This window comes from Equus quagga, chromosome 3, assembly GCF_021613505.1.
Source record: "Equus quagga isolate Etosha38 chromosome 3, UCLA_HA_Equagga_1.0, whole genome shotgun sequence".
NCBI classification, from domain to species: domain Eukaryota; kingdom Metazoa; phylum Chordata; class Mammalia; order Perissodactyla; family Equidae; genus Equus; species Equus quagga.
Window position 1 is genome coordinate 123,973,901 of NC_060269.1, and position 26,006 is coordinate 123,999,906.

The 26,006-nt window shown below is 38.6% G+C and overlaps 1 protein-coding gene across 1 annotated transcript in view; it reads left to right on the forward strand.

Annotated features, from left to right (window-relative positions):
* The first annotated feature begins 5,149 nt into the window (after nt 1-5,149).
* The window catches only part of LOC124236842 (replication factor C subunit 1-like), a 76,427-nt gene continuing 55,570 nt past the window's right edge, over nt 5,150-26,006 (forward strand). The window contains exons 1-3 of the mRNA XM_046655778.1: nt 5,150-5,255; nt 18,546-18,674; nt 24,635-24,710. Coding sequence (XP_046511734.1) covers nt 5,253-5,255; nt 18,546-18,674; nt 24,635-24,710 — 208 coding nt within the window. The 5' untranslated portion in view covers nt 5,150-5,252. The remainder of the gene's footprint in view (nt 5,256-18,545; nt 18,675-24,634; nt 24,711-26,006) is intronic.

A 26,006-nucleotide genomic window follows, 5' to 3' on the forward strand; every position in this document is an offset into this window, starting at 1 on the left:
AGTGAAGAAACTGATTTACTTGGGAGAAACTTTTTATTATTTGTAGGATATAACAATCATCAAGCAAGTTTATATAAATTTAGATTACTCAAGCATAATCATATTAAGAAGGTTAACTGGATATCATTCCAGAATTAAGATAAATGACATAGGTAGTAGAATATGAGCACTTTAATGGTGACAGATTATGACTTAATGATCATGTTCATAAATGGATTACAAGGTCAACATCACTGGTCTGGATCTGTAGTCATCAGGAACATAGAAAAGCACAAGCTGCCTAATGGACTGTTTTCTATAAGGAAAATGTTCCAATAAACCCTGACAAAGCAGGACATGCTAATATTTATCCAGAGGGCAGAAAGTCACATTTGTTGTTGCACAGTGAAAATTCGATAGATTTCTGTTGATTTATAAAAGTCTATGTGAAAGACAATATAACTATTGTGCTCCTGAGTGACTCTAAGTAGAGAGTTATTCCTGTCACACAGATAAGTTAATTAAGGCCGAAGCATTAACACAGAGAATTTATATTGACCTTAGCAGTTGTTTTCCATTTACACACGGTAGTAGTTAGATCATAAAGGATGACCAAAATTCAAATCATGCACCTTCTAACTAATATGCAGGTTTTAGTCATTTCAGGAGGGCAATGATTTAATTCTTTGTGTATGTTAAGAAAAGAGAGCCAATTATTATACACATAATCCAACTATTAATAAAGATGTTAATGTCAATATGCTAACTTTTGGGGAAAAGAGTTCTTCATGGAATGTAAACAATTCTTCCACCAGTGATATACAGATCCCTAAGTGGGGGAGGGAAAGCGATCACTCACTTAGAACAAATTGGCTTTGTTGACAAAGTTTTACCTGAAGCTCTTTCTTTTAAGGAGTAAGACAAGGCCAGTGAGCATCAAGTGATCTGATCCAATATATAACATATCCCTTAAAAATGTATCTTCTCTGGGGGCTGGCCCCGTGGCCGAGTGGTTAAGTTCGCACTCTCCGCTGCAGGCGGCCTAGTGTTTCGTTGGATCGAATCCTGGGCGCGGACGTGGCACTGCTCATCAAACCACCTCAGCATCCTACATGCCACAACTAGAAGGACCTACAACGAAGAATATACAACTATGTACCGGAGGTCTTTGGGGAGAAAAAGGAAAAAAGTAAAATCTTAAAAAAAAGAAAAATGTGTCTTCTCTGTGTTAGGTCTCAAATCATTATTAAAAGAAAACAATTTTAAAAAATATTTAGATTTTTTAATAGTTGCCCTAAATTCTGGAAACCAAGTGCTTATGCAATTGCTGTATTATCCGTTATCAATGTCATTTACAAATGAATTATTAGTCTTACTGATTCATCAGATGGTTTGAGAAATACTTATACTACGAAGACTGAATTAGGGACGGGCCCCGTGGCCAAGTGGTGAAGTTCACGCGCTCTGCTTTGGCGGCCCAATTCGGATCCTGGGTGTAGACATTGCACCGCTCATCAGGCCATGCTGAGGCAGCGTCCCACATAGCATAACTAGAGGCACTCACAACTAGAGTATACAACTATGTACTGGGGAGCTTTGGGGAGGAGGAGGAGGAGGAGAAGGAGAAGAAAAGGCCAATTTATGACTAAGGAGAGCGTGAGGAAAAATTTTGATGAAAATACTTTTAAGAAAACATGCAAAGATCTTTGTTAGCTAACGTCTTATATCACCAATAAATGACTTTTCTGTGCGTCTCTTAAAAAGTACTTAAAAATCAGCACCACTAGAAGGACCTACAACTAGAATATACAACTATGTCGTGGGGGACTTGGGGAGAAGAAAAAAAAATTTAAAAATCAGCAGCCCTAGTTTGTTGTATTCTTTGTGTATCTTCAACTTCCTGGAGATGCAGTATTACAATCTTTCAGTTAATACTAAGACACGGAAGTAGTTATGACCTACTATCATTCTATTCTCATTGTCAAAGAAAGGCCACATAGAGATAGAAGATGCACACAGGCTGGGCTTTTGCCTGGAACAAATTGACACTAGATATTATTATAGAATAGTCCCCAATAAAGGTTAAAATCCCGATGCAGTGCTATGTAGAAACAAACAATAAGAGACTCCGCTGCTCCCCTACAGACAAGTTAAAAAAAATCATATTTGGTAATCCTTTTAGCTCTCTTAAGATTTCCCTGCCATGGAAAACAAAATGAATATCATATTTTGCCATAAAACACATAGTAACCTTCTTTTTTCCTTTATGGTCGTAAAATACAAAGTGTAAGAGTGATGGGATCACAGCAGTCTCTTGGTTCAAAATCTTATAAAGCCTTCCCATTACACTTAGAATAAAATTAACCCTTCTTGCTAGGGCCTAAGGCTCTATATGATCTCTCCCCTCACCTCTGCCCAAACTTATCTCTTATCACTTCCATTGTTAACTCTGCACCAGTCATGAAACTGGCTTTCTTGCTATTCCTGAATATGTTTAACTCATAACCCTATCAGGGCCTTTATACTGCCTGCCCCCTTCTCCACATTCGTGTCTCAGCTCAATGTCCCCTTCTTAGAGGTCTTTTTGATGACTTATTTAAAATACGTCCACACCCTCCTGCCCAGTTATCCTCTATCTCAATATGCTGCTTTATTTTCTTTATAGCACTTACCCTTACCTGAAAGTACAGAATTTATTTTTGTCTGCTTATTCATTTTTCTCTTTTCCTCAAATGCATAAACTTCAGGGAAGCTGGAACTGTCTGTCTTATTTACTATTTATTATTTACTATTTACTTATTTACTAGCATGCACATAAAAAAGTTCTGACACACAGTAGAGCTCAATAAATAAATGTTTGTTGAATTATGCATCAATAAAAATCACCACAGTGGAGAAAATAAGTATGAATATTCTGTTCATGTTTCTTTTTGTTTACACTTTGGGTTCTTTACAATATTTCTGTTCTGGTTATCTATTACTTTATAACAAACTACCCCAAAACTGAGTACTTTAAAAGAACAATCATTTTATTATGCTCACACTACTGTGGGTCACAGAATTTAGGCAAGCCTTGACTAGGTGATTTTTCTGCTTTATGTAGTGTTGACTGGGGTCACTAGTGGAATTCCACCAGCAGCTGGTATAGTGGGTCCAAGATGGCTTCACTTACAAGCCCGGTACCCGGTGGAGATGGCTGTGAGCCTAGGCTCAGCTGGCCCCTTCTCTCGCTTTCCGTGGTGGCTCAGGGCTCCAAATGAGCAAGGTAGGAGCTGCTAGTCTTCTTAAAGCTTATGTCTGGAACTGTCATAGCATCATTTCCACCAAATTCTTTGGTCAGATCAGTCACAGGCCAGCCCAGGCTTGGGGAGGAGTATGAAAGCATATGCAGCCATTTTGAATGTGGTACATTTCTGAGACAGAATATTTCTAAATAAATGTTTCTAAGGAAAACAATCCAACAAATTCAGTTCAGTATCTTTGTGGAAGTTACAGTTTTCTGACCTAAGTCTCACCTAAATTCAAGGAAGTCTTCAAAATGCTAAAAAACAAAACAAACAAAAACTCCCACAAAACTTAAAAGTAATATAACGCAAAACTTTTAATCTACATCTTATTTACTTATCTACAACACAATGAACGTTGTAAATTGGGTTAGGTTCTCTGAAATTGTAGGCAAAAATTTATATGATGTGTCTACTTATGTACATTTTTTGGGGAATAGGTTCATAGTTTTTATTGATTTCTCAAAGGATCTAATGACTGCCCCCCCTTCCACCCCGCCTCCTCCCCCCCTCCCCCCAAGCCAGTTATCTCCAGAAGCAAAATTATGGCGTAGGTAAGCTCATTTTTGGAACAATCTCCCTTGATAGGACCTAGCCTTGTATAATAATAATAACAGCTGACTTAAAAAAAAAAAAGATTGTTACTTGCTTGTGTGCAGGAACAGTTCCATAACAACCCTATGAAGTGGTACTATTATCTTTATTTTACAGACAAGGAAACTGAGGCATAGTAATTTGCCCATGGTCACACAAGTAGCACGTGGTGGGGCTAGGACCTCTAGCATATTGGCTTCAGAGGGACCCATGCAAAGGGACCCTGTTAATGTGTAGTAGTTCACTCCTTTGTAAATTGGGGATAATAATAGTAGCCAGCGTCATTGTGGATATTAGATGAGCCAAACTAGAATAGTTCATAGCAGCATGCCTGGGACGTACTACAGTGGGGGTTTAATAAATACAAGCTCTCCATGCTTAGCCTCTGTTGTATTCCGGAAGGCTTTGTCGGTGTGATAAAATGCAACCGTACAGGGGGTGGGTGGGTAAGGATTTGAAAGTCTAGGGCCAAAGCTGGAGATTCTGTTGCCTCCACTAAACTCCTTAGTGTCTCATGTTTTCTTTTAAAATTGTAAGCAAATTTTGTATTCTATTCCACAATTCAGTAGCTTATCTATGAATATAAAACTTGTTGACTCCAAAGCTTTTGGGATCACTGTTTTTCCATGGAGATACACCTTGTTTATACTTTGGCTTCACACTCCGCTGCTCTCTGAGAGACTTAGCAGCGCCTGTTTGGGAATTTGGAGGCCTAGATTCCTAGCCCTTTTGGGTCTCATAGTTTTCATTTATAAAATGGAGTGGGTGGTGAGGACTAGATGATTTTACCCAAGCCTTTTTTGCTCTGGACTTATACAACATAAAATTGTTCTTTAGCCTGGCGGTTTTCAAACTGTGGGTCTCCACTTAATAGTAAGCGAAAAAACCAATTCGGTGGGTCAAACATTAAACACAAAAAAATCAGTGTAAATATTGTTTGGTCAAACCCTTGTTTCAGAACAGGTACGTAACAGTATGTGAAACCGACATCTGAAATCTCTCTCTTACTGCGGCGTCAGTAGAAACATTTGAAAGCTACTGGGGGGGAGTGCACCTTCCAGAACTGTAACCGGGAGGAACTTGGTTTGCCCGCTTTCCCAGGGTATCAATCTCGGAATCTTCACTCGAGCGCCCCCGCCAAAAGCCGAAGGGGCAAGTCTGCGCGCGGGGCGCCGACCCGCCGGCCTCCAAGCGGCACCTGGGCCCACGTCGCACCTCCCGCCTCCCGCCCAGGCCGAAGGGAAGCTGCGCGCCTCCTGACGTCATCAGCGAGCGCCGCGTCTCCACCTCCCTCCACTTCGCTGTAGAAGTTGTTGGCGCGAATGGATCCCGAGTCTCGGTAACGGATTCCCCGGCCCACGGCGTGCCCGCCCGCGCTTCAATCCGTGGGCTGCGATGGTGAGCCCCGGAGGGAGGCTGTGGGGCTTGGGAGAGTTTGCAGGCTGGGTGTGGACCGGCCACTCCTGGCAGGGAGGGTGGGGGAAGACGGCGGTGCGGGGCTCCGGCGGGGAGCGAAGGCGCAGGAGGGGCCACCAACCCAGCACGGGGCGCTTTGCTTGGACGCTGCAGCTCTCGGCGGCAGCCAGCGCGCAGGACTTTGGGTGCTGCGCGGCAGCTTCACTTTTTTCAACTCTTGGGGGAAGGGAGGGAGGAAGGAAGGGAGTAATGAAGGTGATTTAGAGGCTCGGCGGTTTAGTTGTTTTCCTGTTCAGCTGTGCTCGACCCTCGGTTTGAGTCTTGCTTAGAGCGTTGGTTTCAAGCTTTGGGTCATGAGGGAGAAGAGTAACAAACTTTCCTTTCTTATGAAAAGTTGTCTCAGGCCTTCAACTTTGGCCATTAATAGCCTCGCGAAACGCTTATCACATAGCCGTTTGAGACCGAGGGCATGGGGAGGATGTTTTATTTTGTTCAGATGAGTTTATAGAAGTTGAAGGGATAGCAGAGTTTACCAGGAAAAAAACTCCTCAGCCCCTCAGAGGGTAGAAACAAACGTAATACATTTGACAGCTGTCATCCTTCATCACCTGATGTTAGAAGTCATCTTAAAAACCACCTCCGTGTGTAGTTCTGTATAAAGCATTTAAATTGAGAATGAAATAATTATGCAGCCGTCAAAACAGACATTCAAGCTGGTAGGGCAGTAGATACAGGTATGTGTTTGAAGTATTTTAATTTAAAGGACAATTTATGATGTTCCTTTAAGCTAGGATCTACTTAATAATCAGACATAGTTTTTTTCGGTCATTCTTTACCTTATTTGTCGCAATGCCAGCATTCTGGGGGGAAATTTTTATGCCTAATTGGGAAACCTTGCAGCCCTTTGTATTTCTTCTCAACAAAGGATAAAATAATAATAGCCACATTGTACTAAGTACCTTCTTCAGGTCAATATGTGAGCTGTTTGTTTTACATAGCTTTTCTCATTTAAACCTCACAGCAATCCAGTTTTACCGATGATAAAGGAGGCTTTTAGAGTTTAAACAGTTTGTCATACAACTAATAGTTGAACTATAATTAGAACCTAGATTTTTTGACCACTGCAGTATACCATCTCCCTAAAATGATCATAATTCCATTTTGGACTTCAGGCACTATAGTATTGTGGAATGCTGATGAGATTTGGAGTCTTGAAGGTGAGAGTGAGATGTTTTATTCAGTCTTGCTCTACCACTTAATAGTTATGTGGTTTTGGGCAAGTAAACAGCTTAACTTTAACCTCTTTAAGCCTCCATTTCCTTACCTGTAATAGGGGGGGAAATATAGCTGCCGTTAAGTGATTGTCTTGAGGATTAAACAGAATAATATATGTAAAGCTGCTATCCTGGTGCCTGGCAGCTGTAGTCATTATACAACTTCATGACTACCAATGATCTAATTTTCTCAGGGAGGACTCTGGAATGTTACATAGAATTTAAGGAGCATCAGAATGGCCTCTGATGTTGTCAGTTTTGGTGAACAAAAGCTTGAATAGTCAACTTTTGATCATTCAGGTACTTTAAGTTTTGGTTCTCTTCTTTGTTCTGTGCACAGTGCAGATGAAAAATCAGGCCTTTAGAAAGGAAATAGGAGTCAAATGGGTCAGTTCTGCTATTTGTTAAAGTTTCTATAAAGTAGATAAGAATTTTGGATTATATTGCTATTTGATTTAGCCTTGTCTCTAGTACAGAAATTAGCAAAACCCTAGACTAAAATTCTGTTTAACATATGTTTATTGAACATGTGTGCACAAGTTATATTGTAGTACAGTAGTTCTTAACTTTTGTTTGGGTTACACTTCCCTTTAATAATGTGAATGGTATGCAAATTTTCTGCCCACAGAAATACATATGGGCACATATACACCATTTTAGGTGATGCACATATCTTCTGAAGCCCTTTCATAGATACAAGGTTAACACCTCTTGCCCTAGGAACTGCATTTGTTTTTCTCAAATATTTTCCAATTAAAGTTATCAATAAAGGAATAAGTTACTATATCCACAAAATGGAATACTGTACAGCCATTAAAAAAGAAAAAAAACTTTATGCCCTGGTATGAAACGTTTTCCAGGATAATTCAGTAAGAAAAGAAGGTGTAGGACAATATGTAAATATGCTATCAGTTTGTATAGAAAAAGAAAAGAATATATATACATATTTGCTTGAAGATGTTTAAAAGGTCTCTGGAAGGATACATAGGAACTAACTGATAACATTTGTTGCCTCCAAAGATGAGAAATGTGTATCTGAGAGGCAGAATGGGAGGGAGACTTTTTACCCTTTTGAATTTTGAACCATGTGAATATAATGTCTATTAAAGGAATTGCAATGAAATTAAAAATAGAAAGACCAAAAAGAAGCCATGTAAACAATTTGGATTGCTGTGAGGATTTAATTATTTGCTCAAAATGTGAATAACCTGAGAGATGCCATTTTTAAGAAGTCAGCATGTGTAATTCATTGACTGGGATAATTACTGAAAATATGCCTAAGGTTGAATTAAATCACATGAGACTTAAGGGATAGTCGTTTTGAAAAGTTGTCAAGTAAGGCTAAATACATTAGAGCTGCTTCATTGCCCCATACTAGGAGATACCTTTCACATTGCAATTTACTCTGTGAATGCTCCCCCTGGAGCAGTGCTATACCCTGATATGATGTAGCTTTTGCTGTACATACCAGTACTTGGCCTATAAGGCCCCTACATGCCTCTCTGATCTCATCTCTCTGTCTTTTGAGTGTATTAAGCTAGTTTGGTCTCAGCTTTTGTTCTTGCTCTTTCCTCTCCTTGGAATGCTGTTCCCTCTCCTTGGAATGCTCTTCCTCCAGATGCTTGCTTGTCTGCCTTTTTCTCATCATTCAGGTCTCAGTTATCACTTCCTGAGAACTTTTGGTGTCATATCTAAGAAAACATTGCCTAATCCAAGGTCACCAAGATTTATGCTAATGCCTTTTTCTAAGAGTTTTATAGTTTTAGCTCTTACATTTAGGACTTCAACCCATTTTGAGTTAGTTTTTGAATGTGGTGTGAAGCAGAGGTCCAAGTTTATTCTTTTGCATGTGGATATTCAGTTGTCTGTGCACCATTTGCAGACTGTTCTTTTCCCATTGAGTTATCTTGGCTCCTTTTTCAGAAATCAATTAACCATAAGTCTGAGAGGTTTGTTCTGGGCTCTAAATTCTATTCCATTGATCTGTATGTCTATCCTAATGCTAGTAACACGTTGTCTTTTTTACTGTAGCTTTGTGGTAAATTTTGAAATTGGATGGTGTGAGTCTTCCAACTTTGTTCTTCTTTTTCAGGATTGTTTTGTCCATTTTGGGTTCCTTGAATTTCCATATGAATTTTAGAATCAGCAAAGGAGCCAGCTGGGATTTTGATAAGGATTGTGTTGAATTTGTACATCAATTTGGGGAGTATTGTCATCTTAATAATATAAGGTCTTCTGATCCCTGAACATGGGCTATCTTTCCATTTGTTTAGGTCTTTTTTGATTTCTTTAAACAGTGTTCTATAGTTTTCAGAGTATGGGTTTTACACTTTTTTTAAGTTTATTTCTAAGTATTTTGTTCTTTTTGATGATACTGTAAATGGAATTGTTTTCCTTTTCTTTTTCTTTTCTTGTGAGGAAGATTGGCCCTGAGCTAATATCTGTTGCGAATCTTCCTCTTTTTGCTTGAGGAAGATTATTGCTGAGCTAACATCTGTGCTAGTCTTCTCTCTTTTATGTGGGATGCTGCCACAGTGTGGCTTGACGGGTGGTGCTAGGTCTGCACCTGGGATCTGAACCTGCGAACCCCGGGCTGCTGAAGTGGAGTGCACAAATGTAACCACTACACCACCGGGCTGGCCCCTGGAATTGTTTTCTTAGTTTCACTTTTGGATTGTTCATTGCAAGAGTATAGAAATACAACTGATTTTTGTATATTGATCTTTTATCCTGCAACCTTGCTGATCTCATTTATTAGTTCTAATAGTTTTTTAGTGGATTCCTTAGGATTTTCTCTCTATAAAATAATTTCATCTGCAAGTAGAGATAGTTTCACCTCTTCCTGTCCAATCTAGGTGCCTTTTATTTCATTTTTTTGCGTAATTGCTTTTGCTAGAACCTCCACAATGTTGAATAGAAGTAGTGAGAGTGGATCTCTCTTTTTGTTGATCTTAGAGGACAGCATTCCAACAACTTACTTTTTGCCTTTGAAGTATAAGGCCTTAATATAATTTTAAATACTTTAAAATTGTTTCATAGTTTGTCTCTACTGTGTTGCTACCAGTTACATCATTGTATATTTTAGTCAGATATATAATTGTGCATTTTTGTGGTTTTCAAGATGAAAGATTTTTACGTTTGGGTAGATTTTGTGAAGTATATTGATGATAATCAGTTTCTGCTTGTGGATTGGGTGGATTACTTAAAAATATTCGGAAATATTTATATTTCTTTGTTGCTTTCAAAGTAGAGAAGTAAAGCCAAGATAATAATATTTTGGCAGCTACTCTACAGAGCACTTCAGTACTTATTTTGAATAAAATCCTGTACTCTTCAAAGACATGTGAACACAGTGATATAATTTGCTTTCTCATTGCACTTTTGACAGGCAAATATAACTTGTTTGTTGGTTGAGCCCATCAGCAGTGGAAAAAAGTAATTAGAACTGTTTGGTTATACTTCAAAGTAAATAAACAACAGCTTTTGTACTTTGACCTTTTAAAGCTAAAGGTCATTATGATAGCTTACTTCTGTGCAGGTTTAGGAGTATTTATTGCAAAAAATTTTTTTCGTCTCTAGCTCTACTAATAGATTTATAACTAATCAAATTGGGAACTTTGGGTATGGATAAAGGACTCTAAAAAATGCATGATTTTTTTGAGTACTTTGCGAAGTCTGGTACTTTGTTTTGGCTTATGTATATTAAAATTGCATTCGGGCTGCCTGATAGCAATGTTTCTCTCTAATAGTGTTGTAGAATTGTTAGTTATACCTTAGTGTAGGAAAATGCAAGAAGTCTTTTTTTGTTTACATTTAAGAGTGTCTTAAATTTCAAAACTTTTACTAGAAGAGTGTCTTGTTGGCATTCTCAATTTTCTCATCTGTGAATTGAAGTTAAAAACTGCATAGGGATGTTATGTGGATTAAATGAGTTAATATTTTTAAGTGCTTAAATCATTGGCTGGCACACAGTAAGTCCTATTTAAAGGTTTGTTAAATAAGTAAATAAAGCCTTTAATCAGGGCACTGGCAACAGAAATAAAGGGAAGAGGACTGCAGTATTTGGGAGATAGGTCAAGTGGGATATTTAGGTGGAGGGTCAGAGTGAGGAGGAGAAACAGTGCCCATTTTTCTGTTTTGGGTGAATGGTGGTGCTATGCATTGAGGTGGGAAATAAAGGGAGAGAAGCAAGTCCCAGAAGAATATGAGCTTAGTTTTGGACATTATGGGTTGGAGGCAACTTTGGGGCATTTGGACAGAGACATATCTGGCAGACTATTGGCTACATGGATATGGCGCTCAGAGGAGGTCTAGAGTTGAGACGCGATTTAGGAGGTATCAGTGTGTATATAGGTGGTACTGAGGTTGAGATGGGTGTGAGTTAGCTTGTGCGGTGTGAATATGTGGATCAGAAGTTTGTGACTTAGGGTTCTTGGAGAGCCATTAATATAGACTTTAGGAAAAAAAAAACCCTAAAATTGTACACAAAGTTTGGTGTGTCTGTGTGTGGAGGGTTTTTTGACACCAGTCAGTTCTCTAGTTCTCTGACACCAACTGGGTGTCCTACAGTTCAATTCAGTTCTGACACTAACTTTTCGGAGTTAGTGCAGATTCCACAAGTTAAGGGGCTCAGTTCCACAAGACTGCTTCAGACTTCATTGCAAGTCCTGGGCCACCTTTACTCACTGGTTCTAAATCAAGGCTTCCCATGATGCCCTCCTGAGGTTCAATAATATGCTAGAATGGCTCACAGAACTTAGGAAAACACCTTACTTTTTTTTTTTTTTTAATTTACTGGTTTATTATAAGGATACAATTCAGGAACAGCCAAATAGAAGGAAGAGCTCCATAGGCAAGATATAGAAGTGTTTGTGCAGAGCGTCCGTGCCATCTTTGGCTGCACCACCCTCCCAGCAGCTTGATGTCTTCACCAACCCAGAAGCTCTCCAAACAGCAAACATTGCTCTTTCAAGAGTTTTATAAGCCCATCTTCAGCTCCGCTTCCCTCCCTGTAGGTCCAGGGGTCAGGCTCAGAGGTCCTACCCTCTGATCACGTGTTTGGCCTTTCTGGTGACTGGCCCCCATCATAAGGCTCCACTCGAAGTTACGTCATTAGCATAAACTCTGATGTGATCTAAAGAGGCTGATTATGAGCAAAAGACTCTCTTATCACTCAGGAAATTCTGAGGAATTTAGGAGCTCTGTGCCAGAAACCAGGGCTAAAGACTAAATTATATTTTTGTATTATACTATAGTGTGTTTTTGCATATTTCTGTGGAGAATATTCATAGCTTTTGTCAGATCCATAAAAACACAAGAAATGAGTGTTATGGTTAGTGAAGAGACCACCCACCTTGTTTCCTTCGCACACATTTTGGCACATTTATTCGATAAGAAACCTATTATTGATAGATTTTTTTACACTAGCGCATAAGCTCTGCAAGGATAGGGGCTACAAGGATAGGGAACTGCTGTATAGTGCCTGGCACATGGTACATTTTCTATATGTATTTGATGAATGAATAACTACAAGTAAACTTTGTATTTCCAATAAAAGAGAAATCAACTAGAATGTAAAACTTACTGGTATGAAAACATCTTCTGTAGCCCTTTCTGCATAATTTTATATCTAAGCTACTGAACACTTAATGACAATGAATAATGTAGCTTAGAGAAATACACAGTATTTATTATATGGTAGGTCTATTTTCCATTTGACCTTAGTTCAGTATTCATTCAAGGAGTTTAAATTTGATTTTTTTAGATCAGAAAGCAGTTGTAAAAAGTTGACTTCTGGATGAATAAAGACCATTAGGTACGTTAGCCCTGGTGAAAATGTCAAAATGTTGAACTAAACCATTAGATCAGGCATAAAGAGTTTCACATGCTTCCATTATCCCAATTATGCAGGAATGAAGGAGAACTTATTTTTTTAAACCTGAAGTAGATAATTATTTCCATTTTCTGTTTAATTTTGCCAGTGTTTGTATTTTTGGATCAGGTACCTGAAAACTTTCTGTGATACAATATTTCTTTGAGAGAGTAGCCTAAGGCTCATACAATATCAATATTATGACTTCAGAATCTTACATATCTTTTTTTTTTTTTTTTGAGGAAGATTAGCCCTGAGCTAACTACTGCCATTCTTCCTCTTTTTGCTGAGGAAGACTGGCCCTGAGCTAACATCCATGCCCATCTTCCTCTACTTTATACGTGGGACACCTACCACAGCATAGCTTTTGCCAAGCAGTGCCATGTCCGCACCCGGGGTCCAAACCGGCAAACCCCAGGTGCCTGAGAAGCGGAACGTGTGAACTTAACCGCTGTTCCACTGGGCCGGCCCCACATATCTTCTTAAAGATTGGCAGCTGAGCTAACATCTGTTGTCTGTCGTCTTTTTTTTTTTTTTTCTTCTTCTTCTCCCCAAATCCCCCCAGTACATAGTTGTATATTCTAGTTGTAGGTCCCTCTGGTTGTGCTATGTGGGACACCGCCTCAGCATGGCTTGATGAGTGGTGCCATGTCTGCACCTGGGATCCGAACCGGCAAAACCCAGGGCCACTGAAGCAGAGTATGTGAACTTAACTACTTGGCCACAGGGCTGGCCCCAGAATCTTACACATCTTCATAGACACAACTAAGAATGGAAATGGGTCCTTTCACTGTCTTGGGAGCAGCCTCTCAGGTAGACTGAATAGATTCCAGGGCGAGCAGAGGAAGCAGTTTCTGTTCCTCATAATTCGCATAATCATCTATTCTCCATTTCTGTTCCGCCACTGTGCTTTATTTTGTCTGTTCTTTATTTCCTGTGCTCTCCTTTATTTTCTAAAGACAGAAACACCAAGAGCAGAAAGTAGAATTAAGGCTCCATAAGAACAGAGATTTTTGCCTGTTATATTTATCCCAATCACAAGAATAATTTTTGGCCCATAGAAGGCTCTCAGTAAATACTTGTTGAATGAATATATGAACAATTGATTGCTGGTATCTTCTTCAGAGAAGTTCTTGAGGCCTGTGCTAGAGTTTGCTGTATTATTAACATCAATTATATGTAGAGATATTTCTGATTTCTAAAAAAAAATGTAATTTGTTTGGCTAAAAACAAATTTGAAGCAGAGGAAGTGTCCTACTAAAAGTGAAAGTATTTTTTTTTTAGCCACAATATTGTACCATATTAAAAGAGTATCATATTACAAGGGTCAATTGTAGAAGATCAACTTTAACAATTTACCTCCGAAATAATATACCATAAGTGTTAATACATACTTAAAATTTCTTAAAACAAAAAGAATCAGGTGAAGTCATAGCAAAAAATTAATCTCAATTAAAAGCATTATTTATTTGTTTATTTTTTTGAGGAAGATTAGCCCTGAGCTAACATCAGCTGCCAATCTTCCTCTTTTTGCTGAGGAAGACTGGCTCTGAGCTCACATCCATTTCCATCTTCCTCTACTTTATACGTGGGTTGCCTGCCACAGCATGGCATGCCAAGCAGTGCCGTGTCTGCACCCAGGATCTGAACCAGTGAACCCTGGGCCGCTGAAGCGGAACGTGCAAACTTAACCGCTGCACCACCGGGCTGGCCACAATTAAAATTATTTTAATACTCAATCTTTAAAAACAAATCAACTGTCAATTTCATTTTATGTAATCAAGAACCTCTCTTTCTGAGCGCAGGTGTGAAGGTCAGTGACCTTAGGAATAACCACTCATGTGTTCAACCAATACTATCTGAGGTGCTAGCCCTCTGCTTGAGATACACTGGTGAGTAAGATAGACAAGCCTGCTGGATGGACCTTACAGCAGTGTATTCAAACTCTGATTTCTGTGACTAACAAAAGTATGTCCTACTAATCGTTTTAGGACCCACTTCAGTTATGGCTCCTTTTGGGAAGCCGTGCCTGAGGCTCTCTGTGTTAAGTGCTCCTGGTGCTTTTATCGTTTTCTGTTTACCTCTGTCTTAGCACTCTTCTGCATTTAATTTGTGATATACTAATGTGTCTCCCAGGTAGCTTCACGAGGGGATTATCTGGTTTGTGTCCTAACTCCCTGGCACAATGCCTGCCTATAAACAGACAAGGGTCAGATGTATCAGGAATAATGAGAAGGGAAAGGCCACATTGCTGATTGTGGGGTATGGCTACTTGTGCATAGATCCTTAGAATTACAGGAAAATTATAAAGGGGCAGTCACTGTGAAGTGGGAAACTATGAAAGAGATTTGGAGTCAGAGGACCAAGTTCCATTCTGGAGATTTTTGGTGTGCTACCTGTCGTCCCTGCAGGAATCCTTTGAGGCAGGTGGCGTCATGAGGAAATTAAGGGGCAGAGAAGTTAAGTAATTATCCCAAGTGTTCGGTAGTAAGTGGCAAAACTGACAAAAAGCCTGTGTTTGTCTGACTTAATTCAACTTATTCGTCTGCAAAATGGTGATGTATCATTCTTGTCTGTTTACTTCATAGAATTATCAAGAGAGATAAATCTGTGTCCAGTAGTTGTAAGGAAAAGCCTCAAAAATTTACTTGTTGTTGTTAGCTGTCTGTGCTAAAATTTTTCACTTTTGTGTGATTTTTGCCAAAGTCTTTTGCCTTATTTGAGCTGACCTGTTTGTTCATTTAATGACTGTTGAAGAAAGTAAGAAGAGTTAATTACTACTCTCTTTTAGTTCCCCCAAATAAAAATATCTATTTCTTTTAGAAATGGAATTACTGGGGCAAAGGGTATGCACGTGTAAAATTTTGATAGGTATTGCCGGATTATCCCCTGGAAAGATTATACCCATTTTTACTTTTTTTGGTGTGTGTGTGAAGAAGATTGTTGCTGAGCTAACATCTGTTGCCAATCTTCCTCTTTTTGCTTGAGGAGGATTGTTGCTCAGCTAACGTCTGTGCCATTCTTCCTCTACCTTATGTGGGATGCCGCCACAGCATGGCTTGATGAACAGTGCTAGGTCTGTGCCCAGGATTCGAACCTGTGAACCCCGAGACACTGAAGCAGAGTGTGTGAACTTAACCACTATGCCACTGGGCCGACCCCCTGTTTTTCTATTAGCAATGCAGAGTCTGAGCATCTGTTTCTCATCTTTGACAAATCTGTTTATTATTTGTCAAGTTGAGCATCTTTTATGTTTGTTCCTGTTTGCATTTCTTTTATATTTTTCTTACTAGTAGCTTTTATTCATTTTTCTGTTAGCTTATCTTTTATTGATTTGTAGGAACCGTTTTATATATAACGTAGATATTTTCAAGTTAGTTGCTTGTATTTTAACTTTGTTTATGGCATCTTTTGTTTTATTTTTATGTAGTCAAATCTTTCTTTATGGATAGTTTCTAGTCTTGATGTTCTGCTTAGAAGGCCTGTATTTTGCCAAGATTATAAAAGTAAATGTAAAATTGAGCTCCTTTTTCTACTCATATTCTGCAAGAATTATTCCATGCAGATAAGAGTGGTATTTAGATCCATTATTTGGGAATATAACTAGCCAATAAACTTGTTCTTCTTCATTTTGTGAAATCATTGAAGACCTGGAATACTAGACAGAATATTAATTGAAGAGTAAGGTGAAGTCGCACTATAAATTAAGGCCAAATTGGTGACCTTTGCATCTAGAGATTTATACACAAGATGGTCCTAAAAAGGTATGAGTAGAATGTCTTTCATTCTCTTGGAAATTCTTTTCCAGAAGTTTAGAATTTTAGTGTATATTGAGTTATGTCAGGATGCTGTAATTTTATTTAACTGTTCTACTGCCATCAGAGTATAAGGGCATGGGGCATCAGCATAAGTGCAGGAGAGTAGCGTAGAATAAAGGGAAAGGAAAAGAAAGGGAATGTGAAAAGAAGGAATTACTTAGGAAAGAGTGTGACAATGCTGAGGAGTGGCAGTGTGGTACAGACAAAAACCAGAGAGCTGAACGTTACCAACAGTGCCATTTCCTGAATTATGTTTTGTTTTCTTTCTCTTTGTGGTTTTAAGCATTTATGGGCCTAAAACAGATTGAAAACCATCATTGTTTTTAACCTGATTATTAATCTTCAGTTTTGGTATTTCCATGGTGCATGTGGGGTGGGGGGGGTGTGTGTGTGTATATATATGTATGCGTATGCATGTTTAAACAATCACCACTATTAGAATGAAGAATCACTTGGTAATTTTAAGAGTGAAACTCCAATGTGAAACTTTCATTTCCTCCAGAAGCAATAAAGTAAGTAGTTGTCAGCCTCAAACTCAATTCGTTGCAAGTTATACGGAAGACTGTGGCTTTCTTTATCATCCATCTTTTCCTTAGTGCCTGACACAAATCTCCTGGTTTCATAGCTGAGGTATCCATTCCATAAACAGTATTTTTTAGAGTTAGATTTTATTAGGATGTACTTGTGATTTTTCTGTATTATGAAATTTACAAAAGAACGTATAAAACCAGGGAAGTCTTTAATCTTTTTGAAAAATTTAACATGCCTGTATACCTCATTTTTCTGCTTTGTTTATTGGCTTAGTCGCAAAGCTAAAATATGCTTGTGTGTTTAGTCTAACACAGTTGTTTCAAACTTTCAACATTTTAAGAGTATGGCAATTACTGCCAAGATCTAGGAAATAATTGTTAACTTTCTTATACTTTACGAAGTACTTTTATAGGCATTTTCCTCACAACAATAAAGAGAAAGAGGTTGGAACAGGTAAGAAGGGTTAAAAACTCACTCAGGATTATAACCATCAAGGATGGGAAGAGGGAAATTGGTACAGCTGGTTCTTTAAACCCAGTTCTTTGAAATTTAGATTGTAAGTTCTCATTATTCTGTATTCCTTATACTCCTGCCTGTGAGCAGAGATAACCGTAAATGGAGATGTTTCAGTGATATGAAGGGATAATAGTTCATAAACGGGGTGAAGGGAAGCTTTTTACTGAGCCAAAGTAGTGATAGATGCATAATTAATCCTCATAAAGTGTAGGTACTATTAGTCCCTCTTTACTGATGAGAAAACAGATGTAGATAAATTAAAGTAAGTTGCCCAAGGCCACACAGATAGAAAGCACCAGAGCAGAGATTCAAACCAATGCTTTCTAATTCTAAGGTCTGTTTCCTGTTCTCTATACCACAGTTTCTTCAAAGCTAAAATTGGATAGGGTAGGGAAGAATATGTATGATAAGGATAAGAAAAGTGAGTGATTTTAGTTGTAAATTACATCATAGATGTTTCAGCATGGTTAATTTGAATTCTGCAGTTTAACATGGTGGAGGGGGTGTAGAGTAAGTAAGAAGAATATTGTAATAAGCATCAGATTTTTTTCTTCAGGGCGCTGGCCTGGTGGCATAGTGGTTAAGTTTGCGTGCTCTTCTTTAGCAGCCTGGGGTTCGCAGGTTTGGATCCCTGGCACGGACCTCGCACTGCTCATCAGGCCATGCTGTGGCGGCATCCCACATAAAATAGAGAAAGAGTGGCACAGATGTTAGCTCAGGGCCAATTTTCCTCAAAAATTTTTTTTTCAGAATTTGGAAAAATCATGTAAAGGAAAATAATGTCAGGGTTCTTAATTATTAAGGTTTTAAATGATCAGCATTGTGAGAGTTATTCTTCTCTCAAACTGGAGTATAAATCCTATGGGCAAGAATTGTATTCTTCAACTCTTTGTCTTCTCCCCTCCTGTGCCTGGGGTAATGGGATGAGTGTGTGTATGCATGACCAATAGATACCTTTTACTTGCACCCCTGTGTAATTGTGCTGTTGTTAACAATGATTTCAGTTTCTTATGTTTCCCTGTTTTTGCCCAGATTCTGAGAATTAATATTACTTTTCATTAGGCAAATTATTTTTAGCTCAGGTACTTTTATCAATTAACTTTTGCATATAAAAGGAATGCTGCTGCATATGGAACTATGTTACTAAGAAGAAATTACTCGGCATAACCCAGTGTGTGTGTGTAGAGCTGTCCCTTTTTACAATGGAAATAGAATTTTGTGTAGTTAATGTTTATGTATGAATCCTCTTTTATGTTTTTAGGATATTCGGAAATTCTTTGGGGTTATACCAAGTGGAAAGAAACTTGCAAGTGAAACAGTAAAGAAGAATGAGAAAACAAAGTCTGCTGAAGAAACTTTAAAAGCAAAGAAAGGAATAAAGGAAATCAAGGTCAGTTTTCCAAATACAATTTAGAATTGTATGAAAGGTTAAATAAACTCTGTTCCTAGACTTGATAGGACTTGAGGGAGCCTTGAGTAAATATAGATTTCAACTCATTTAACATTGGAAGAAGAACAGTAATAAGGTTTTACTTATTTCTAATTAATATATGTTACTTCATTCATAGCTTGGTGCTTTCCTGAAGTAGAGATGGAGCACTTTTTAGTTGTTAAAACTTTGTGTTTTGGGGCTGGCCCCATGGCCAAGTAGTTAAGTTTGTGTGCTCTGCTTCGGCAGCCCAGGGTTTCACAGGTTCAGATCCTGGGCGCGGACCTAGCACTGCTCATCAAACCATGCTGAAGTGGTGTCCCACATGCCACAACTGGAAGAACCCACAACTAAAAATGTATATAACCATCTACTGGGGGGCTTTGGGGAGAAGAAGGAAAAACAAAATCTTTAAAGTAAACAAACAAACAAACAAAACTTTGTGTTTTAAGACCAAAGTTTGCTCATAGAGTCATGAGCTCCTATTCCTGGTAAATGCTATTGGACTTCAGGTGAGGGAGGCCTTTGGAGGAAAGCTTTATTTTTTTCCCCGTCCTCCTTGGGTCTCAGAGAAGTTAAGATATAATGTCACTATGGAAAGCATGCAATGGCTACAATGTGCATCAGAGTTAATATAGTTCCACTTCATGTAAAATGTAAGAATTTTGCAATTCTACGGGTCTCTTTAACCACCACTCCATCCTTTATCTCCTAGTTGTCATATGTATTATATCTACATATGTTAATACTCCACATTCAGTGTAATAATTTTTGCTTTAAACAGATGTGTTTTAAAGAATTTAAGAGGGGAAATTGCTTTTTTATATTTATCCACTTATTTGCCATTTCTGGTGCTTTTCATTTCTTATTAAAGATCTCAATTTCCATCTAATATTTTCTTTAAACCTAAAGAATTTTCTTTAGCATTTCTTGTGTAGATCTTTTGGCAATGAATTCTGTCAGTTTTTGTTTATCTAAAAATGTCTTTATTTTGCTTTCATTCTTGAAGGATATTTTGCTGGGTATGGAATTTTGGATCGACAGTTCTTTGTTTCAGCACTTTAAGATGTTGTACTGTCTTTTGGCTTCCATTTTTTCTAGTGAGATGTTAGCAGTGATTCATACGTAGTGTTTTCTCTGGTATGTAATCTTTTTCTCCTGCTGCTTTAAAGATTTTTCTCTTTATCTTTTGTTTTCCACTTTAACTGTGATGTGCTTGGGTGTAGTTTTCTTTTGTTTATCCTGTTTAGGTTTTCTGAGCTTCTTGAATCTGTAAGTTTGTATCTTGCAACAAATTTGAGAACTTTTTGCCGTTGTTTCTTCACATATTTTTTTTGCCTCATTTTCTCTCTCTTTTCTTCTTCTGGGATTCCAATTGTATACATATTAGAATTTTGATATTGTCTCACAGATCATTGAGGCTTATTTGTATCCTTTTTTCTCTGTACTTAAGATTAGATAATTTCTTTATTACTGTCTTCAAATTCATTACTCTTGTGTCATCTCCAGTTTGCTGTTAAGCCTGTGCTGTGAATATTTTATTTTAAATATGGTATTTGTCAATTCTAGAATTTCCATTTGGTTCCTTTTCATAGTTTTTATTTCTCTCCTTTATGTTCTTGAATGTAGTTACAATAGATGCTTTAAAATTCTTGTCTGTTAATTCTAAGATCTCTGTTATATCAGGATTGGTCTTTATTAGGTGCCTTTTCTCTTGAATCTATGGCTCAGGTATTACTCAGCTTGGGCTACCATAACAAAATACCATAGACTTGGTGGCTTAAACAATAGAAATTTATGTTCTTACAGTTCTAGAGGCTTAGAAGTCTGTGATTAAGGTTCCAGGTGATTCAGTTTCTGGTGAGAGCTCTCTTTCTGGTTTACAGCTGGCTACCTTCTTGTTGTGTCCTCACATACCCTTTCCTTGGTGTGAATGCATGGGGAGGGAGGTTGAAAGTGAGCAAGATAGCGAGCAAGTGAGTGTGCACATGTGTGTGTGCAAATGAGCTCTCTGGTGTCTCTTCTTATAAGGACACTAATTTTTATCAGATAAAGGCCCCATCTTTATGATCTCATTTAACCTTAATTACAGTCGTGCATCAGTAATGATGGGATAAGTTCTGAGAAATGCATTGTTAGGTGATTTCTTTGTTGTACGAACATCATAGAGTGTGCTTACACAAACTTAGATGGTATAGTCTACTGCGCATCTAGGCTATATGGTACTAATATTCTGTGACTGCCATCGTATGTATCTGTCTGTCATATATGTAGTACATCTCCGACTAGAACGTCATTGTGCAACACATGACAGTACTTTCTTAGAGACTCTATATCCAAATACAGCCACACTGGGGGTTAGAGATTCAACATATGAATTTTTGGAGGGCAGAAACATTCAGTCCATAACATTCTGCCAATGACCCCCAAAATGCATGTCCTTCTCACATTCACAATATGTCCACTCCATCCTAACAGCCCCCACAAGTTTTAACTCATTGCAGCTCTAAAGTCTGAAGTCCAACGTCTCATCTAAATATCGTCGAAATCAGATATGTGTGAGACTTAGGTATGATTCTTTCTGAGGGAAAATTCCTCTCCATCTGTGAACCTGTGAAACCAGACAAGTTATGTGTTTTCAAAATCCACTGGTAAGAAAGGCGTAGAATAGACATTCCCATTTCAAAAGGGAGAAATCAGAAGGAAGAAAAGTGTGATGGGTCCCAGGCAAGTCCAAAATCTAGCAAGGCAAATTCCATTAGATCTTAAACCTTGAGAATAATCCTCTTGGGCTCAATGCCCTACCTTCTGGACCCACTGGGACAGTGGTGTCACCCCCACAGCTCTGCAGAGTGGTCCCGCCTTCAAAGCTTCTGGGCAGAGCCTGTCTGATCTGTTGAGACAAGAAATAAGGTAGCCCTGATCTCTGAATCACCTTCAGGGTCACTCTTCCCTTTTCTTGGAGAATAGTGCAGGTTTACAGTCGAGTAGCTTTGTTGTCCTGTCTTGTAGAATCAAGAAGCCTGACAGCTTTCCTTCATTTTGTTCCCTTCATTTAAAACCAGCCATATGTTTCTGCTTCTATAGTCCAGCTACACTCTTGGTGTTCTCTTCAGAACACACTTTCTCACTTCTTGTACTGTGGACAGGCTGAGAATTTTCCAAGTCTTTAAGTTCTGGTTCCTTTTTGCTTAATAGTTCAGTTCATCTCGCTCCTCTTATATTTTACTGCAGTCAGGAGGACCCAGGCCGTACCTTCCAACATTTCACTTAGAAATCTCCTCAGCTATTTCGTTGTTCCAATGTTCTGTCTGTTCACAAATACAATTTATATGTTTCACTGGAGCACAATTCAGCCAAGTTCTTTGCCATTTTATAACAAGAATCACCTTTCCTGCAGTTTCTGATAACCTCATTTCTGTCTGAGATCATACCAGAATGGTTTGTAATGTTTATATTTCTGCCAACATTCACTTTATCATGATATATGTATTCTCTTAGACAGTAGAGACTTTCTCTATAGTTCTCATCTTTTCTCCCTGAGACCTTGCCAGAACTGCCTGTAACATCCATATTTTCAGCAAAGTCCCTTCATAGTAGTCTAGGCTTATTCTGGCATGCAGCTCAAACTCCTCCAGTCTCTACCATTACCCAGTTCTAAAGCCATTTCCATATTTTAGGTATTTGTTATAGCAGCACTCCACTTCTCAGTAATAAAATCTGTATTAGTCAGGGTTCTTCAGAGAAGCAGAACCAATAGGAGATATATGTATATATATGTGTGTGTGTGTATATAAAATTTATTTATTTATTACAAAGAATTGATTCACTTGATGATGGAGGCTGGCAAGTCCCAAGACCTACAGTTGGCAAGCTGAAGACCCAGGATAGCTGGTGGTGTAGTTCAAGTGTGAGTCCAAGGGCCTGTGAGTGAGGAGAGCTGATGGTGTGGTTCCCAGTCTGAAGGCTAGCAGGCTTGAGACCCAGGAAGAGCTGATGTTTCCGTTCAGGTCTGAAGGCAGGAAAAACTGGTGTCTCAGCTTGAAGGCAGTCAGGAAGGAAAAATTCCTTCTTGTTTGGGAGAGGGTCAACCTTTGTTCTCTTCAGGCCTTCAACTAATGGGATGAGACCCACTCATGTTAGGGAGGGCAATCTGCTTTACTCATGCTGTCAATTTAAATGTTAAACACATCCTAAAACACCCTCATAGAAACACTCAAAATAATGTCTGACGAAATATCTGGACACTTTGTGGCCCAGTCAAATTGACACATAAAATTAACCGTCACAGGTTACATTTCCTATTTCTTTTTTTTGTTGTTGTTGAGGATGATTCACCCTGAGCTAACATCTGTTGCCAATCTTCCTCTTTTTGCTTGAGGAAGATTCGCCCTGAGCTGACATCTGTGCCAGTCTTCCCCTATTTTGTATGTGAGATGCCATCACAGCATGGCTGCTGACAAGTGGTGTAGGTCCACGCCTGGGAACTGAACCTGGGCTGCTGAAGTGGAGTGCACCAAACTTAACCACTAGGCCTTGGGGCCAGCCCCACATTTCCTATTTCTTTGTATGTCTGGTTATTTTGGATTTACCTTAGACAGTGTGAATGATACAGTGTAGGTACTTTGGATTTTGTTATATTCTTCCAAAAAGTGTTAATTCATTTGGTTTAGCAGGCAGTTAACTTGGCTGAACTCAAACTCCAAATTCTTATTTCCCCTGTGATGGGCAGCAGCTAAAATCTTTGTTCAATTCTTTTTTTTTTTTTAATTTATTTATTTTATTTTTAATTAATTTTTCTTTTGAGGAAGATTAGCTGTGAGCTAACATCTGCTGCCAATCCTCCTCTTTTTGCTGAGGAAGACTGGCCCTGAGCTAACATCCATGCCCATCTTCCTTGACTTTACATGTGGGATGCCTACCACAGCATGGCCTTCTGAGCGGTGCCATGTCCGCACCTGGGATCCGAACTGGCGACCCCAGGCCGCTGAAGTGGAATGTGTGCACTTAACTGCTGCACCGTCGGGCTGGCCCCTGTTCAATTCTTTTAACCTTAGCTGGACACTTGCTGTATCATGCATACCTATTTCGGGAGACAGCCCCCTTCTGTGGCTCTCTCACTTCTGGGCTACCTTCTGCTCTTACTTTGAAGTTATTGTATTTGCTTATGGCTCTGTCCTCTAGTCCACTGGTGTATTTGAATTATTATAATGGTTCATTTGTCTCATTTTGTTGCAAGCTAGTTGATTGTTCTTATATTTTTGACGTTTTATTATAATGGATAGAAACATATTCCTACCTTATAATTGATAACATCAGTTTTTTTTCTGTCTTCTTTCTTGATGCTTTTTGGGAAAATTTGAATATGTTCAAAATGTGATGTGTAACTAAAAAATAAAAATAATACCTTTTGCCTTGGTTTTATTTAGTTTTCCAACAGGCATTGGGTTGTGGTGGGCCCACAACCCCTTAGCTTTATTTCTGTCTCTATCTGTCATTTTCAGGAAGCACTTGCTGTGTACTACCTGATATTCTTTTACTCTTTGTTATATATAGGTTAGTGTTGAAAGTGGAGCTGAATACTACAGCTTTTTCTATAATTCTTTCTTTCACATCTGGTGCAGTTATCATCTGGCCTGTTCTGTAACCTATTCAGGGCATTATTGACATTTGGGGCTGCATAATTCTGTGTTGTGGAGTACTGTCCTGTGCATTGTAGGATGTTTAGCAGCATCCTTAGTCTACCCCTTAGATGCTAGTAACCCTCCTCCCCAACACCCCCAGTTATGACAGGCAAAAATGTCTCCCGGGGGTGCGGAATATCTCCTAGTTGAGAATCACTGAGCCCAAGTCTAATGAAGAAAAAATGGCTAAGTTATATAGGCTTCTTTGTGTTCTAATTATACTGTGATATTTTATAGGTAAATAGTTCTTGTGAAGAAGATGACTTTAAACAGAAGCAACCAAACAAGAAAAAGAGGATCATCTATGATTCAGGTAATATTTCTTGTGAGGAGCTTTAAAGTTTAAAAATTATTTTATATCCCTTAAAACAGCATTTTCCAAACTAGTGTTCTCTCTACAATGGTAGCGGGTGCTATGAGTAGAGGGCCGTATGCCCAAATAAAGTTGAAAATAATTTTATCCTACTGCAGAATTTATCTAAATATGTCAATATATTAAAGATTTGTTCAGAGAGGGATAAAGTATATAGCATGTCTCAAACTTACTTTGAAAATATTACATTTATTTTTAAAAATATTCGTGTTACCTTCTCTTCCAGCTGAGGTCCTTGGAAACTGAACTTGAAAAAATAATGCCTTAGAAACAGATCTGAAATTTAATTTTCGTGCTTTTGATCTGGTCCTTTTTTGTTGCACTTAAAATAGAACAAACGCAATTTAAAAACTTTTCTTTGCATATACTTTTAAGATAGGGAATATAAATTTTTGTGCATGCCTTTTTTGATATGTTAAAATAATGGTAGAACTCAGGAAGTGTTAGGTTTTGCTTTTGTGGAGAAGATCCATGTGGTGTGAATTCTTAAAATTAAGAGTGTAACCTAAGAAAGCATTTATAGATTGTCAGGATTTTGACAATGGTAGTAAAAGTTCTGCCTCAATTCTGAAAGTGCTTGAGTGTTTATTGTGGGTCTTTTACTGCTGTATACCGTTAAGAATTTGAAAGGTACATTTCCCCATTTCCCAGGAATTTCCATCTTTTTGGAAACTGGAAGTTTCATTGTTTGATACAATTTAGAACGGTATGAGAGAGGATTTGTAAAAGCATGGTGAAGAGGAACGACACTAAAGTTTATGAAACACCTATTTTGTACCCAGCACTATGCTAGGTACTTACACTTTGTCCTGACTTACGTTTAAGGGCTCTGGGCGATTAGGCGGTGGTAGACAAACTAATGGCCCCCAAAGATGTCTATGGCCTAATTCTTGGAATCTATGAATATGTTAGTTTACATGGCAAAGGGAAATTACAGTTGTAGGTGGCATTAAAATTGCCAATCAGATGACCTTAGAATAGAGAGATTATCTTGGATTATCCGGGTGGGTCCAATGTAGTCACAAGGACGAGGGTGACAGAAGAAGAGACAGAGATCGACTATGCAAGAAGGCCAGAGAGATGGCAGCATGAGAAGGACTTTGCCTAATGTTGCTCATTTTGAAGATGGAGGAAGGGGGATGTGAGCCAAGGGATGCTGGCAGACACGGAAACTGGAAGAGGCAAGAAATGGATTCTTCCCTAGAGTATCCAGAAAGGAACACAGTCCTGCTAAGA